The following is a 17,983-nucleotide window of genomic DNA, read 5'->3' as shown; positions in this document are numbered from 1 at the left end:
AGCATCAAGTTGCGCCTGTGTACCTTACACAGGCACAGTTCTGCATTTTTCCATCCCTTGTGGGCCCCACAATGTCCTGCAATCAAGCAAAATTCATAAATACACAGGCGCAGTTCTGCATTTTTCCATCCCTTGTGGGCCCCACAATGTCCTGCAATCAAGCAAAATTCATAAAATTGAACATAGGGGTTTTTGAGCTACATACCACTGCTCCCGCGTCGTCCGGTTGTCTGTAGGTGCGTACATGTTCCCCAAGGTGATCTGCCATTGGAATGTTCGCCATCTCTCTGCAAGGGTCCTTTTTCCTGAGCAACAACTCCTCCACTTTGGCCAGTGCAAATGAACTATTTTCCTTCTCCTTGTCTCCTATATAGATCTTTGTCAGTACCTAGATGGACGTGCATGCTCTCCATCTTATGATGGTCGCAGTCTTTTGCGCCTTCCACTGCTTGTCCTTTGTGCATCCGACCTTTGATTTTTGATCCGTTCAAACCTATCGTCTTCTGTCATTCTTATTGATCACTTGGCCTCTTTTCTGGATTTTTCTGGCCAATTCCTCAAGGGGGCATACATATGTTATTGTTATTGTCTGGGGCATTTTCATTATTGTTCTTTGAAACAACGCTTAGAATCGCATTGTCTCAAAGAGGGGCAAAATGTAGACATCTAAAAATGGTCAACGCTTGTGGAGTCATACTTTAACATTTGCGCATTGCCTTATTTTAGGGTTCTTGCGTTGCATTAACATTTCTTCTATGTTGCACACTTGGTCTTTATCATTTGCGAGCATCGAGTCCTCCTTTTGCATTCCTCATTTTTTATCGCTTTCGAATTAGATCTTGTCGATAGCAATCTTCAGTCATGATTTTGGTCGATCTTATCTTGTCGCATCATGGTTTGTACTCATTTATCATCATTTTGGACATCATCAATCCTAATCAATGATGGAATTAGGGTTTTGTCCTCTTGTCAATCTTTCAATCATCTTTAGCTTGTTAGTAATCATTTGCGATTATCAACTTGTCAATCTTGTCATTTTGCGATCGATTCGTCATCGATCCTTGTCCTTCTCAGCCTTGTCATTTTGTGATCGATTCGTCATCGATCCTTGTCCTTGTCAATCTCGTCATTTTTCGATCGATTCGTCATCGATCCTTGTTCTTGTCAATCTCATCATTTTTCGATCAATTCGTCATCGATCCTTGTCCTTGTCAATCTTGTCATTTTGCGATCGATTCGTCATCAATCCTTGTCCTTTTCAATCATGTCAATTTGGATCGATTAGTCATTGTTCTTCGTCAATTGACACCTATCAATTTGATCTCCTTGTCAATCTTGGTCAATTTGTCATTGATTTTTGTCAACCAATCTCAATCATCTATTAACATTGGTCCTTTGTCAATCAGAATCATGATCGAACCTACATTAATTTCTTATTGTCTTGACCTAATTCCTTGTCCTCTTATTTCTAGGGTTTTATGATTTGTCCATTTAATCATTTTCTTCTTCTTTATGGGTTAAATAAATCTATTTATTTAATCCTAGGTCTCTTTCATGAATTAATTAATGGATGAAAACCTATTAATTAATTCACCTAATTTCTATTTCTCCTATTTTCTTTAATATTTCCTCTAAATTCATTCCCTCATTTTCTCCTATGTTTATGCTTCCATTTGTTGCAATCATGGAAGCTATTTTCTCTCTTCCCTTTTGTCATGGGAATGGCATTTCAATCTTGTCATAATTTGTTATACATCTTGCTTAGCAAATTGTTATACATTTGTCATAATTTTGCCATTCTTGATTTGAATTTCCTTTCAAATCTCTTCATGTTAATCTTGTCCTCTCTCCAATTTGTCTATAAATTGGATGATTTTCTTCAATCGATCAATCAACCACACTTCTACTATCCTCACGCTATCAAAATCAATCTTGCTTCATGCTTTTGCACTTGTAAGTGAGATCCACATAAATCCGCTATTTGGAGGAGAAAGGAGAACAATGGAGGTCAAGGAAGGAGTTTTCTTCATATGGTTTGCATGTTTATGTTGAAATCTTGCTTTTCCTTCTTTTATTGCATGTATTGGGATTTCTTTCATAGCCTGTTAGTTTTTGTGGTTAGCTAATATAGTTTATGAATCTTATGCTCAAATTCCTATCTACAACTATTGATTTCACTTATGGATAATAATGAAATGCATGTTGTGGGATCTGTCATGCACACAAGGGTCAAAAAGTACACTTTTCAAAGTGTCATCCTAAACCTGTTTAAAAATGCCCCAATAAACATGCACTTAAAATCGCCAATACTTATGCACAAATGCCCCAATAGTAATGTGCTATAGGTACCAATAAAAATACGCAAATGAACTAATTATGAACCAAAAATGCTAAAAAATGAATGGCTATTGATACTGGTGCTCTTCCAATAACTATGACACCATTTCTTACCTTAATCCTGCTCGATTATCACCTGCAGCTTATTGCATTCTAGAATTTACAAGTAATGTATATGACGTTAAAGACTCTATCATGAATACAAATCAATCTTCCCATAACCATTCATAAAACTGTATCTCCAATAAATTCAAAGCAAAATTATAATTATAAGGCTAATTATCCTTGATAAGACTTATGATGCGTGGAAGCTCTAGTTTTTTATTTCTTCTTAGAATGGTAAGGCTGTACAGTGCACAATCATCAATGCATTTTGTGCAGCTCAAACATCTTATACATTACACCCCTAAGACTCCATTACAAGATTAAAATTCTGTGACCTAAATATCTGAAGAGATGCATGCACTCTATTTCCTTCCTTTTAAGAGTAATCTAGTTTTTATTACATTATTGCCATAAAACCCCTGACAGCATCTTATATTAGACTGGAAAACATTATAGCAAAAATAAGTTCATTTGACAAGCTTAGTGCTGAACTCCCAAAGCTTCTTTGCAAGATCTTTGTCTCTTCCAAATGGGCTTGGCGTGGCCTCGTTGCAGTCTGAAAAGTACTTGCCACTGACTCCCTTAAGATCTGGATGTAAAGCAACATAGCATGTTGTGGCAGCTCCCTGTAAAGACCATGGAGTATATATGAATCTGAATTGTTCTAATTTTTTCTTTTCCTTCTATTCACAACAACTTAGAGAATAAAGACTTTCATAGGCAAAACTAAACATCATCGCACCAGTACCTGGGAAACGTTCTTCCACAAGAAACCAGAAAAGAACTTCAAAAATCCTGTTTCAGTGTAAACCATCCGGGAACAAGTTAGACATCAAAGCAAGTTCGTTCTGGCTTCATTGAAGTTCTAGCTTGAAAATTGCAAGTTGTCCTAAAACGTATTTGGATGAGCTTACTCATTAGAGTCATAGAATATCGCATCAAATTGGTCATGATAAACCCAGGATGAACTGAATTTACAGTGACGTGTGCGCCTTCCTCCTACACAAGACATGACATTAGAAATATCCAGAAACGCCAAATGGGATGCAACGTTTAAATGCTGTGTAAAAAAATGATGTTCCCCCGCATTTAAATAATATTTAAGGTGAGAGCATTCAAATGGTTTATTATTTACTTCGCATTATTGCATTCTACACCTTAAGATTCCAAAGTCTCGAACGAGAAGTATTTTCCAAGCAAGCATTCAGGTAAAAAGAATTACTCGTACTATTTCTTTTCACAAAATTAATGAAACTTTAATATTCCACCAAAATCTTCCAAAATACTAGAAATTCCTATGTTTTCTTCGACAAATAAAAACAGGAAATTTTACCAAAAAGATCGATAAGTAAACAGGCCGAGTCATAAACGGAACTCAAGTAACCACAATGGTTGTCGATTGGCATTCATTTAGTATATACAATGAATCATCAATGATATTAATAATTAATGCAATGAGCTATCTCGGTACTCATTTCAAACATAAACAAGCTACAATTCGGGTCCTGATTGAATCAGCTATTTGGGAAGCACTTTTAGACTAAATTTTTATGATAACATCCGTATCTATTTTTATAGAGTTGAGAAGTCTCGTGAAATTTTAAAAATAAAATTCATATTGAAATATTTTTCGAAAATAATAATAGTTTCTATTTTTTAGGCTATAGATTTGAGTGAGTGAAAAAGGTGAAAAGTATAAATTGCCTCATTAAAATAGGGCTCTTACTTTTTAGGCCTACAGCCCATCAACTTAAGCTTTTTCCTTTCACTTGTAGATAATCTGAAATTTTTCAATTTCCAATTTTTATCAATTAATTTTTTAATTTTTTATATTTTTTTTTTACTCATTGAAACCCTATATTGCACTGTAAAATTTATGAGATCACTGATTAATAGATCTGATCCAAAATGTCATAATAAAAAAAATTTACATAATTTTTTTAAAAATTATCTTTTAATTCAACCTACAAGTCAAACAAGGTACACAAATGGTAATTAATTCTAAATGACAAACAAAGACAGAAAGATGGTAATTACACTACACGACAAACTAAAAATAGACTGGCAATTAAATCAGGATGCTTATCCTTGACGGGAATCAGCTCATCATAAATGAGCGATCAGAAGCAATAAGCTACAAAGATACCCCACCTTTAGTCGGCGTGACAACTCGTATGCATGCAAAATGTTGGCTAATTTGGATTGTCCATACGCCTTCTTGTCTGAATATCTGAAGCGGAACCAAGTAGACGTTATTACAGGCGCCTGGCGTGAGTGTGGAAACGGCAAAACATATTTGATATTCATCGTGAGACACAATTGCAGCAATTTAAATGACAGGAAACTCATGGCTAAAGATTGAGGAGAACAATACCCACTCTGGTCGTTTATCCTATTGAAGCGCATTCCATCCTTGTAAGTGAGCATGTGCGCAATAGATGAAAGGTTGACAATCCGTCCTTCCACCTGCGTCTCTTTCGCTGTCTTTTTCATGTTGTCAAGTAGCAGATTCGTCAACAGGAAATGGCCTGCATAAGAAATAAGTTGTGAAGATTTGCCTCTCTAATTGATATGCAATCAAGTATTTATCTCTGCAATAGCTAAGGATGCGCCACTACAAAAAACTGATTTCCCCTCTTTTATACGTACCTATGTGATTGGTGGCGAAATGCATTTCCAAACCATCTTCTGAAAGCTTAAAGGGGCAGAACATGATGCCGGCATTATTTCTAATAGCAGAGAAGAAACATTAGAAATAGGCGTCCAAAATCCCGCTAAAAGCAAAATTTCAAGCTTCTACAAATATATCGTTAACCCCGGCCAGATCTTTCTAATTATACGCCTGTAATACAAGAGTAAAGCCCTGTTATTCAGCAATGAAAATCAAAACGAATTGGATATGTGGATCTAATGCTTGCTCTGAATAACTCAGGAAAAGCTCTGCATCCAAAACAAGTTTTCTTCCTAAAACCTATCCATTACCTCAAATTCCTAACAATTTTTCTAAAACCTATCCATTACCTTAAATTCCTAACAATTTTTTTCTCCAAAATTCAGATGCATTTGAATAAAGGAATTTTTCATACGAAGTTGACCATAAAGGCAATAAAAAATGACAAAAGGAACCATTACATTAAGATGTTGAGAGGCAGATTCAAGGCTTGAAACTGATAAGCAAACTTTCTGACAGACTCCATCGAAGACAAATCAAGTGGCAAAATATCAATCCGAGCACCCGGAATTTGACAAAGGATATCCTTTTTCACAGCCATCGCCGTCTCAAGGTTCCGGGCGCCTATCACTACATGCGCTCCCTGCGTTGCCAGAACTCTGACCGTCTCCAGCCCTATTCCACTGGCACCCCCTGTAACAATTGCAGTAAGCTTTGAAGCGTCAATTCCCTCACTCACCTGCTGAGCAGTGGAGGAAGAACCAAAGCCACTGGCGCCACGTCTTCCCGTCACCAGATCAATAAACCCCATCCTGGAAGCCATTTTCCCCTGCTCTTTTGCACATTCATTCCCCTTCCTCATCTTATAAATAGTGTGCAGCACAAAGCTCGCTTACTACTCTTCCTCCGGCATGAATGGGGGGGCCTCAATATTTTCCTCTACCAACTTCCACCTTCCCCCTTGTTCTCCTCCACACGATATTTTATCCGTGACTTCCCTTCTTCTTTAGGGTTTTGAACAATATTTTAAATTCCGATGAATATTTGCCGACGCCGGCCGGCATTAACAACCAGCGCTGTCTGCGACCTGTCTAGTTCTTATCGCTCACCAAACACCAGACTCCTGTCAGAAGCTGACTGCCTGAATTAATACTAAAATATTCGCTACATAAATACTCTCAATGAAATGCTCTGCCGTATTATGACTGTTGCGCACTGAAACTTCAATGCACTCCCTGCTCTCTCATTAATAGGTTGACGGTACCTGCAAATTTTACCCTCCATGAAAAGGGAAAGGAACCCAATCAAACCCTAAAACTACCTAAAATGGAATGGGAATGGTATTACCTACCTGGAACAGAATCGATGAGATAATTGAAGTGGTTAAAGGAGAAAGGTTGGACCAACGAATGGAAGTTTTGTATCCAACTGTGTCTCTCTGACATATATGGTTATGGAGACGCTAATGTAGGTGAAACCGTATTCTATTTTCTCTCTGCTATTTAACCAAATTGTCAGAGTTGTCCCTTCTTTATTCATTTTTTTTTGGGTGGTTCAATTGTGTCTTATGTAGATTGACTTTGTTTTGGAAAATATCTCTTATTTATCAATATTTTATATGTTCATTTATTTTTTCATAATCGAGAATTCATCAAGGACGAGTCAAATAGGGAAATAACACCCATAGTCCTTATAATTCCAATAACGATTTACTCCTTGTGCACCCAACCCTCAATTACTAACTTTGAAGAAATCCAAAAAATGATAACTAAAAGCGCATTAATAAATTTTACACGTACAATCTAGGAGGAGTCAAATAGGGGAAGAGTGCCACTAGTCATTATAGTTCCAATGACCATTCATTCCCTGTGCACCCAACCCCCCAATTAATAACTTTAAAGAAACCCAAAAAATGATATAACTAAAAGGTCCTTTAATAAATTTAACACGTACCATTAGCTGCAAGTAGTTTTGGACCATAATTGGTCCATTTGGGCACCTTTATTGGGGCAACGTCTATGCATCAATGTAAACCGCACACTCATACGAAGGAGGGACTTAGATTTTTTTTAACATCTCCTTTATGGAGACTGTGGTTTACATTTCTGCATAGACAGGGGCCCTTTATTGGTACCCATAATGCACAACTATGTGGCACTTGTGAAAAGTATTGGCATTTTTAAGGGCACAGTTATTGAAGCATCTTTAAGTAGGTATCAAGCAATACTTTGAAAGGTGTATTTTTTTACCATTGCGCACATAACAGATCCCACAACATGTGTCGTTACTACCTAGAAGCCAGAACAGTAGCTATAAGCAACTAAGTCACATACAAAGACAACAAAAATGGAAATGTTGAAATTGGATGTACCGTTTAGGATTTGTGGGTGTGCAAAGTTAACTATAACAACTACTAGTATGCTTCCCCTAGTCGACTTAATTTCTTTTAATTCCCAAACATATGTAGATTATTCTATAATCATTGGAGTCAACACAACTCCTTATCAAGGACTAGACACAAATAGGTGAGACCATTCAATCTTAAAATAGTGTCGAGAAGGACTAGACACAAATAGGTGAGACCATTCAATCTTAAAATAATGGAGAAAGTAACACTTGCTAAGCTTTCATCAATCATAATGAAGTGAAATCAGTTAATAAAATATAGTGAGAGAGACATCCAATTGACTTACAAGTGGTTTGAATTACAAGAGTGACAATGAACCACTCTAACAACATTTTTATAGAGAACAATATTTTGTAGTATGAACTCCACAGTGAGCTATTTATAAATAATATCCGAAAATTTTATTAGGGGACTAGCATTATAAATGAATCCAATGCAATAAGGTAAAATCCTTCTATCCATTTCGAACTTGTCCTTGTTAGTGTGTTCTAGAAACAATAATATTTTGCTTAAAGGTGAGATTGTTTTACCAATTTAATCCAAGATCTACACTAGTTGACTTCTAGAATCAATGTTAAAATATGTGTATATACAAACATAGTTTACAATTGTTATTTTTGTTCAACCGCTAGATAAAATCTATTGAGCAGAGTTGCAAAAAAATTGTTCACATATTAATGGGTTTCTTGCAAAACATTTTTCAGGTTTTATTCTCTATTCTCTACCATTTTAGTCATGAAAAAAAGGAAAGAAAAGAAGTTTTGTATTGCAAATGTTGCAGTAATTATTTATTTGTGACTTGTTAATTTAGTAATTCTTAATAATTGCATATACTTCTCTCACATGTTTTGATTGTGAATATATACCTATGTAAATGAATTGAGTTCTACAAGTCATGTCAAAATATTGATAAGGAGTTGTGTTGACTCCAATGATTATAGAATCATCTACATATGTTTGGGAATTAAAAGAAATTAAGTCAACTAGGGGAAGCATACTAGTAGTCGTTATAGTTAACTTTGCACACTCACAAATCCTAAACGGTACATCCATTTCAACATTTTCATTTTTGTTGTCTTTGTATGTGACTTAATTGCTTATAGCTATTGTTCTGGCTTCTACGTAGTAACAACACATGTTGTGGGATCTGTTATGTGTGCAATGGTAAAAAAATACACCTTTCAAAGTGTAGTCACATAAATCTGTCCACTTAATTAAATGAATATTTAGTATTTATTTGATTTTAACCATCAATCAATAATTAATTAAATTAATATTTAATTAATTCATCTTAACCCTCTTCTCCTATTAATGAAATAAATTATTCAATTTATTTGATTTAATTCACTTAACCAAATTCAGACCATTAATTAAATAAATAGATCATATTTGTTTAATTAAATCTTCTCTCACATTTAAATAAATTAATATTTATTTAAAACCCCTGAAATCCCATCTCTCACATTTAAATAAAATTAACATTTATTTAAATCACCCTTATCCTCCACCCACTTGCATTTTGCACAACTATTTTAAATAAATTATTTATTTAAAATCCTATTTATCCTCACCCACTTGAAACCTTTAATGGTTTCTCTTAAAGTCTTCAAACATAATGGCTTCCCTTAAAGTCTTCAAACTTAATGGCTTCCTTCTAGAGTCTTTTTAAGCCTTTAAAGGTTTCCCTTAAAGTCTTCAAGCATTTAATGCTTTATCTTTATTTTTCTCATTTAAATAAATTAATATTTATTTGAAATGCAAATTACACCATTTAATTGAAATGAATGATTTTATTTCAATTGAAAATCCCAAATTCCTCCCACTTGCATTCTCCTACAAAATCCACTTGCATACCTAAGTCCCTTTCTAGATTATTCTAACTCTTTCTAATTATCCTAATCCTATCCTAATCATTGTCACACTCCTAAATAAAAGGAAGTCACTTCTCAAAAACCTCCAAAGTCTTCAATAACCATTAAAGGCTTTATGTCTTCAAATGGTTAACCTCTAAAGTCTTCCAAACCATTAAAGGCTCTTACACAACCATTTATGGTTAACTCACATTTTACCTTTGGTTAGAGACTTTCCTCTAACTTAACCATCCTTTTGACTCATGGGTCTCTTCAAAGCATTTATTTCTTTGACTAAGGTAACCATTTAACCCTTGCACATTCATTTATCCCTTGGATAAAAGGAATATCCATTAACCTAACCCTAACCCAACCCCCTAGGGTAACCATCATGTCCCCTCAAGCATTTAATGCTCCTTATCTCTCCTCTCAAGCCTCCTCATGGTGACACTTGTCAACACGAGATTGGGTTGAAGGTCTTACATGGATTGAATATCTTTCAATCCTAACCCTTGTTAAGATTGCTCAATCTTAACCCTTCATTTCCCCATTTCTTCTATAAATAGAACCCTTCTCCTCAAGCAAAGAAGGAAGAATTAGAGTATAGTTGTTATACTGGTATTAGCATAGAGATTTTTCATAGCATCACTATCTACACTTGCATAGCAGTTGCTTATCATATTCAACCATCTTGAATCTCCATATGGCATCCATGGCTAATGCTAAAAGCTGAGAGCTACACTCATGTGGGACTTGGAGAGGAGAGGAACAAGGGAGGAGCAACTATGAGCATCTTGATTAGCATTTGGAGGAATATAGTTTATCTATTCTATGTTTGTATGCTTTCTATTTCATGCTTAATATCTCTCTTGATATGCATGTTTAGGATAATCTTTTGTTGCTAACACTAACGTTTGTTTCTTGTGCTCTTGTGTGTGTTTCCATCAAGCAAATTTTCTAATCCCTTTTGCAGAGCATCACAAAGTATTGCTTGATACCTACTTAAAGATGCTTCAATAACTGTGCCCTTAAAAATGCCAATACTTTTCAAAAGTGCCAAATAGTTGTGCATTATGGGTATCAATAAAGGGCCCGTGTCTATGCAGAAATGTAAACCACACTCTCCATAAAGGAGATGTTAAAAAAAAAATGTCCCTCCTTCGTATGAGTGTGTGGTTTACATTGATGCAGAAATGTAAACCACACTCTCCAAATAAATAATTACTGCAACATTTGCAATACAAAACTTATTTTCCTTCCTTTTTTTCATGACTAAAATGGTAGAGAATAGAATAGAGAATAAAACCCCAAAAAAGTTTTGCGAGAAACCCATTAATATGTGAACAGTTTTCTTTGCAACTCTGCACAATAGATTTTATCTAGCGGTTGAACAAAAATAACAATCTTAAACTATGTTTGTATATACACATATTTTAACATTGATTCTAGAAGTCAACTAGTGTAGATCTTGGATTAACTTGCTAAAACAATCTCACCTTTAAGCAAAATATTATTGTTTCTAGAACACACTAACAAGGACAAGTTCGAAATGGATAGAAGGATTTTACCTTATTGCATTGGATTCATTTATAATGCTAGTCCCCTAATAAAATTTTCGGATATTATTTATAAATAGCTTACTGTGGAGTTCATACTACAAAATATTGTGCTCTATAAAAATGTTGTTAGAGTGGTTCATTGTCACTCTTGTAATTCAAACCACTTGTAAGTCAATTGGATGTCTCTCTCACTATATTTTATTAACTGATTTCATTTCATTATGATTGATGAAAGCTTAGCAAGTGTTACTTTCTCCATTATTTTAAGATTGAATGGTCTCACCTATTTGTGTCTAGTCCTTCTCGACACTAGTTATTATTTACTATATAAGAGAAATGTAATGTCCCCACTTTCAGGTCCTCTTGCAAAGTGGTTGGTACTATCTTTCAAGGTTTGTGTCAGCTAGTTCGGAGAGGGTTTTTTATGTCGCCAATGAACTCAAAGGATGTATTGGAGTTGAACAACGTCTTTTGGAATGCTTTTGGACAACTCATTTGAGACTTAGTTGGGAGTCTGAATTGACTTACTATTTTTAGTAGTTACTATTTATAGTAACCACTATTTTCGATATTTGGTTATAGTTTGGTTACTATTTATAGGATTATTTAAATTGAAGATATATTAGTGACTAATGATGTTTAGAGTTATTATTTTAAATAATGTTAAATGTTAAGGTTAAATTAAATATTCAACTAACTTTATTTAATATAATATAAAGTTTTAATATTGGCATTGTGAGAGTTATAAGGTATTGATTTAAATTATTAACAAAGTGATTATCTTTTGTGCACCAAGGGAGACACAAGGTAAATTTATTATTAATTTAAAATGTGCAAACCCTAATTAGGGTATTGAAATGAAAGCATTATAAAAAAGCACTTGGGAGCTCATTTGGCATATACTTGGCTTATTTATTTTCTCTTTGAGAAGCTTCAGAGCTTTGGCTTTCATTTACAGGATATCTAAGGACACTAAGACGTGAATCACCCAAGCTTCATCATTGAGCATATCTGTAGGTTTTACATCATTTTGGAGCTTTAACCAGCTAGAGTTTGAAAGAATGAAAATCATATTAGCTATGGTTTGAAGTTTATTTGCGGGTGGAAGACATATTGCTTCAACTATGGAGGTTTAATTGTCATATTTTCATATTACCCAGGATGACTAGGGTTTGGACATTCAATAAAAGGATATTTGAGTCCAAATTTCATTTAATTTGGAGATGATTTGAGAATACATCATTATAGGTCAACTAGGGTTTGTTCACCATCATTTTGGCATCGTTTTGTGAAGGAAAATAAAGATTAAGTTGGTTGATCGAGTTTATGACTAGTTGGATTTGTGTGAAAAGTCTATATTTAATTCAATTAGAGGTATTTTGATGTTTATATTGCATTAGGTGTTTCCCTAATTGGAATGCCCACTTGAGAAGAGAAACTTGGTATTTTAGAAGGTGATTTCTTCATCGTCTCGGGTTTTCTTTAACCCTAATTTGTAACAGCCCTTGGAGCATATTTGATCTCCACATTTAGAGCAGCATTCTTGGTGCTTTGTGTTCATTTTCATTAGGATTTCATGCCCTAACATTGGCGCCACTCCTAGGTGAACAATTTTAGCATTTGCTCATTTTGTCATGATTTGGTATATATAAATCCTAGGTTATTAATCTGATTTGGGATTGCAGCATTTCTATGCATGATTGTCATGTTTTTGCCAATGTTTGGATATACTTTCAGTCTTCAATATTTTGACAACATAGTTATCATTAGAATTTTAGACTCGTGGTATGCATTTCTTGTTCATATATTGTTTTAGACTTCTATATTTTGGCTTATGAAATAGAGTTATCATTAGAGTTTCGGACTTCTAGTGTGCATTTATTATTCATATATTATGTATCCCATGTTGTATTTCATCTCTAATATTGGGTGAACCATTCGATGTAAAAAATTGATGTGTTTGATATTATTTATTGGATGTTATAAGTGTCTGGTCAGTCTAAATAAATTAATAAATTAGGGGAAGAATCAGGAGTTTAAAAATTAGAATTTTAGATAATATCTATCCTATTGGGGATATTATAGTGGTATAATGTTTGACAAAGTGAAATAATTGGTTGTTGTAGTTGTAGTGTCGTAAATTGTACACCCTTTCTAGGGTGGTACAATTTCACACTTATGTCAGCACTCGCCTTAGTGTATTTGCATCTTGCATTATTATTTCCCTTTAAGCATTTAATTAATTGATTTAATTAAATATCAAGTCCTATTTCATCACACATTATAAAATTAGGCCCTTTACCCTAAGTGTGCCCCTTTTTATTTTATTCCTCCAATAAATCATTTAATCATAAACCCTAATTAAGTCCTATTTCAACCTTTAAGGCCCGATTTGGCATATCAAAACACCTCGAAATCAGCTGTAACTTTGAGCTTTGCTCTAATATCATCATATCTAACGGCCCTGAAAATTTGGTGAAAATTTGATCGGACCATGTGCGTTCCCGCCACGGTCCTTGGCTTTTTCCCCAAAATTTCAGGAGCACAATTCTATGATATTATAATGCTTAACCCCAAAAGATTGGCAGGAAATTCAATTCCTAGGTCGCCCTAAAGATGAAATTAAGTCAAAATTAAGATCTAGGGTTTTATACATAAGAGGTCTCTTTCTTCATTTGAAGGCAACTAAGAACTATCTAATCTAAGGGAGTTTTCAGTAAAGCAAGCATAAGGAGCCTCCTATGTAGTGAAAGAGAAGTCTATGTGGAATCTTCAACAACATTCATCAAGAACTCATCATCAACTAGGAGCCTTGAAGACATTGAAGAGTAATAAGAGATCTAGTGGCAATATCTCTCCTTTGGGGATTGGTATGATTTCATGTTATTTTTATGTCTTTGTATGAGCTTCTTTACATCAATTTGCATATTTACATTCATGTTTTATATCACTTTGCATCATTTATTTAGAGCATTTACTTTGTAAACTACAAGCAATTAGGGTTTACTCTTTAGGATTGCTCTAGATTGTTTACTTTCATTTTAGGATCTTGCATATACACAAGGTTCTAGAACACACATTTTTCAGTATATTATCGGCTATTTGTGGAGGTTTAAATCACCAAGACAGGGGTTTGACTAAGGCAAAACCCTATATAGCCACCCAAGCCTTCCCTTTTCAGTTGCAGGTGCAAAAATAGGTACCCGAAGGCACTTTTAGCTCAGCAAAAGGCACAGGAACCACCCAAAACCTTCAGATCTGCCCTAATCTACCTAGGACAGGGGCGTGGCACCCTAGTCCTACCCAGGACAATGGCGTGGCACCATGGTCCCTCTGCTTTTCTATAATTTTTAGCAGGTTGCAGCTTTAGGTCATCAAATTTGTAGTCTTTCAGTTGTTGCCTCCTCTCTGCAGAAACAGGACAGTGGTGTGGCACCCTGGTCCAAGTCAATTTTCTTCAATTTGCAGCATCAGGTAAACATCCATAATCCTCTCCCTTTCACTCTTTTAGTATCTCAGTTTCAGATCTGTAAGTTTGTGCAATTTTGAGTTCGTTTATGCTTCATTGTTTATCTCTTAGCCTAGTTGATCATTTAAACCCTAGTTTTTCTCATCATTTGCAATAAGAGGAATAGAAACCCTAAGAGGTAAACCTTGGCTCTCTCTTTCTCATAAGAAGTATCCAAAGTGAGCTATCTCCCTAGGCTCCTTCGTATTCCCAATGTGTTGGCAAAAGTAGGATTAGCTCCTAGTTACTCGATCTTGTTTTTCCCACCACCATATTTTGGTGAAGCCAACGTGAATCCAACCTTCTTTAATTCTGATTTATGTTCTCAGATCTGAGTGTTTTTTCTATTTCAAATTCAATTATACAAGTTTCAATTCCTTGCAAATTTCAAAATTTAGAGGTTAATTTTGTTAAAACCCTAATTTTTCAATTCAAGATTGAACTTGTGGATAGCTTAATTTGGATCATTAATTTCAGATCTGATTTTGGAACACATTTCACTTATAAATTTCATTTTCTAAATCAACATTTCAAGTGCTTTCATTGGTTAAAATTGAACCTTTCCTTCTATTTTGCATATGTTATCATTTGAAAGAGGAAATTTTTTGTCATGATGCATTCATTTCGTAAATGTGATAATGGGTTAGCTTCCCTTGTTTCAAATTTTCCATATTCTAAAGTACCTCTTCTTATCTATGACAACATATTAGTGCCTAAAAGAGTCGTTACTAATCCCTTCAAAGCTCTCCTATGCTCTAAAGATGAAGATTTGAAGAGTGATCTTGACAATTCTCCTAAAATGTGCCCTTCCCATCTAGCTATCTTAGAGGAAGAGGATGATATCATAAACACTTTTCTTAATGTTACCTTACCTTACTTACATGATGCCTCTCTAAGTGAAAAGGTATTTATGGGCATTGACTTATCTTCTCCTAAATTTGGTCTTACCAATGGGGGCATGTTAGTACAATAAGAGGTTATGAACACTTCTTCCAAAGATATCCTTCCTAAGCATGAATCTTTAGAGAAAGATGTTTGCATCCCTCCTAAATAATACTCCCTTCATGAGGTTAATTTTGTGCTAGAAGATGGTATTGTCCCTACTTTTCCTAGTGAGGGCATTTCCTCTTTTGATTCCAACAAAATTCCCACTAGAGATGATGCATTAATGAGAAATTCTTTCCCTTCTCCTAAAGTTTGCCTTACCCCTAAAGATTCCTTAGAGAAAGAAGATGAAATCATAATAAGTTTCCTTAATTCTCTCTCCCATAAAGATCCTATTGAAGACATTTTGAGGAAAGAGGATGGTTTAAATACATGTAGTGATTCTCTCCTTCCTCAGGATGAAGAATTATTGAACAATGTCCCTTCTCCCAAAATTGGCAATAGCAATAAGGACATCTTTGTGCAAGATATTTCTAATACTTTTTCTAATGACCTCAATATTTGGGATGAACCATTAGAAGAAGGTGTTGATTATTCTCTCCCCCATGAGAGAACCCTAGCCAAAGGGGATGAAATCATGATTGATAACTCCCTTGATAGCATCTCACCTTCCATGAATCTCAATCATTTTTTCTCTAAAGGTAAAGCATCTCTCTCTCCTCCACTTGGTTCTACTCATAAGGATACCCTAGTTCAAGATAAGATGGTAACATCTTTTTCAAATACCTCCCTCTCAAAGGTGAGACTTTAAAGAGTAATGTTGATCCTTCTCCTAGAGAGTCTATTCCACATGTAGATCCTTTGATGATAGAGGATGATATGACCTTTCCTAGTAATACTCTTTCTTCTAAAACATCAATGCCTACTTCTAGTCTCCCTCCTAAAATTGGTCTTATCCATGATAATATTTTAGTGCAAGAAGAGACTATCAACAATTCTTCCAACAATCTTGTTCATTCTTATTCCAAGGACACCTTTGATATTCCTAAACCATCCTCAATCAATTTGATACATGTGAATGAAACACCTAACAAACCCCTCTTCACGGTTCAAGGTGCTTGTCCTTCTCAAAATTCCCAACGTAAGCCTATCTTAGCGGTTCAAGGTAGTTATGCCAATGATTATTTTTGCACTCCTAAGAAACCTATTATTACTATGCAAGGAGGTTATCCTACTAAGAGCCCTTATGAGTATGCTAAGAAACTGACTGGAGAGAGTTATAATACAGTTGCTCATACTTACAACACAAGAAACAATAGGCAATCTAGTCCTCCTCCAGTTATCCCAAATTCACTTCCTCTCTCTCAACCTGCCCTTCCACAAGCACCTCGTATATCAAATCTTAGCAAGGAGTATGATCTCATTGAACAACTTAAGGCCACTCCTGCTAGGATTTCTATTTGGCATTTAGTTCAAACTTCACTTGCTTATCATGGGATGTTACAAGATGCTTTGAAAAACTTAGATGTTCCACCTTCAGTAACACCTAATAACATGTTTGCTTTGATTGATCCTACAAACAAATCCAAAGTTTAAATTGTAGTCACACAAGATGAGTTACCTTCTCTTGAAATTCAAAATCAACATGATCCTCTTATGATTGTGGTTATTATCCATGATAGTGCTATAAAATGAACCCTTGTAGACAATGGGTTTGGCCTTAATTTTTGTGGTGTGGACTTATTGGATAAGATTAAAGTGGATCGTGCTCTCATCGAACCTTCTTCTCTGTTTTTTTTTTGATCGGTAATGTCTTTTTTATACTGGAGTTTCTAACTAGAGAGGGCCACATTTGGGGGACCCCCTCCCCGTGGTTACAAATGCAAGGTATTAACACCTCCAAATCTAGCTGCATTGTTCCTTGAAACATTTCTCCTTATCACTCTGTTCTCCCCTTATCTCTCTATTTCTCTCCCTATCACTCCATACTCCTTATCACTCTGCTATCTCCTTATCAATCCAATCTCCTTATCTCTCCTTACCTCTCCATATTGTTGCCCATGAGTAGGATCGCAGCACCACCTTATCTGTCCATCTGCAAAGCTCGAGCCACCTTATCTCTCTATAAGTCTTTGTATCTCTCCATGTTGGTTCTCTGTCAGCTACACCACCGTGTTGCTCGACTGGCTATAATAGCAAACTTTTTATGGGGCATCAACACCCCTTTGACCAACATGTCTGACCATGACTGTATGCATGTCGCATCACCAACTAGGAGCACAGGAATGCAGGGACTTGAACCAAGGATCGCCCTATCCACAGGGCTTTGCAACTGTCATTGCGTTGCGGGGACATCCCCAGCCTTCTTCTCTTACTATTCAAGTCTTTGATAATATTGCTAAACAATGTCTAGGTGTCATAACCTTGCCTGTTAAGGTAGGTCCTATTGTGTTACCTACACCTATTCATGTTGTGTCTGGTAATTTGACATATAACCTTCTATTAGGGAGACCTTGGATTCATAGCATACAAGTTGTCCCCTCAAATTTGCATAGGCAAGTCAAGTTCATTCTTAACAATATGACATACATCTTGTTAGTTGATACCAAACTACAAGAAGCATTAAAATCTGGATCTTCTTGTTCAACTGCTTCCCATTCT

The 17,983-nt window shown here is 35.3% G+C and overlaps 1 protein-coding gene across 2 annotated transcripts; it reads right to left on the bottom strand.

Moving 5' to 3' along the window:
* Positions 1-2,577: 2,577 nt before the first annotated feature.
* Positions 2,578-6,599, bottom strand: LOC131062647 (short-chain dehydrogenase TIC 32 B, chloroplastic). Of its 2 annotated transcripts, XM_057996353.2 has the most exons (8): positions 6,465-6,599; positions 5,575-6,377; positions 5,092-5,171; positions 4,817-4,970; positions 4,594-4,672; positions 3,357-3,441; positions 3,191-3,237; positions 2,578-3,068 (listed from the first exon to the last, which is right to left on the bottom strand). In XM_057996353.2, the coding sequence occupies exons 2-8, from the start codon at positions 5,973-5,975 to the stop codon at positions 2,910-2,912; spliced, it is 1,005 nt and encodes a 334-aa protein (XP_057852336.1). In that variant the 5' UTR covers positions 5,976-6,377; positions 6,465-6,599; the 3' UTR covers positions 2,578-2,909. The 2 variants fall into 2 exon arrangements, with proteins under 2 accessions (XP_057852336.1, XP_057852335.1); XM_057996352.2 differs by having other exon boundaries at positions 5,575-6,552.
* Between the last annotated feature and the right edge of the window lie 11,384 nt (positions 6,600-17,983).

This window comes from Cryptomeria japonica, chromosome 8 (genome assembly GCF_030272615.1).
Source record: "Cryptomeria japonica chromosome 8, Sugi_1.0, whole genome shotgun sequence".
Taxonomy (NCBI): Eukaryota; Viridiplantae; Streptophyta; class Pinopsida; order Cupressales; family Cupressaceae; genus Cryptomeria; species Cryptomeria japonica.
This window is presented reverse-complemented; position numbering and strand designations above follow the sequence as displayed.

Bases quoted from the DNA above. Each gene is read 5' to 3' on its own strand.
- LOC131062647 (XM_057996353.2), bottom strand. From the start codon at position 5,975: ATGAGGAAGGGGAATGAATGTGCAAAAGAGCAGGGGAAAATGGCTTCC. The intron at 4,673-4,816 runs GTATTGTTCTCC...GTTCCGCTTCAG, and splicing joins AGGATAAACGACCAGAGTGG to ATATTCAGACAAGAAGGCGT. The intron at 3,069-3,190 runs GTACTGGTGCGA...TGGTCTTTACAG, and splicing joins TGTGGAAGAACGTTTCCCAG to GGAGCTGCCACAACATGCTA.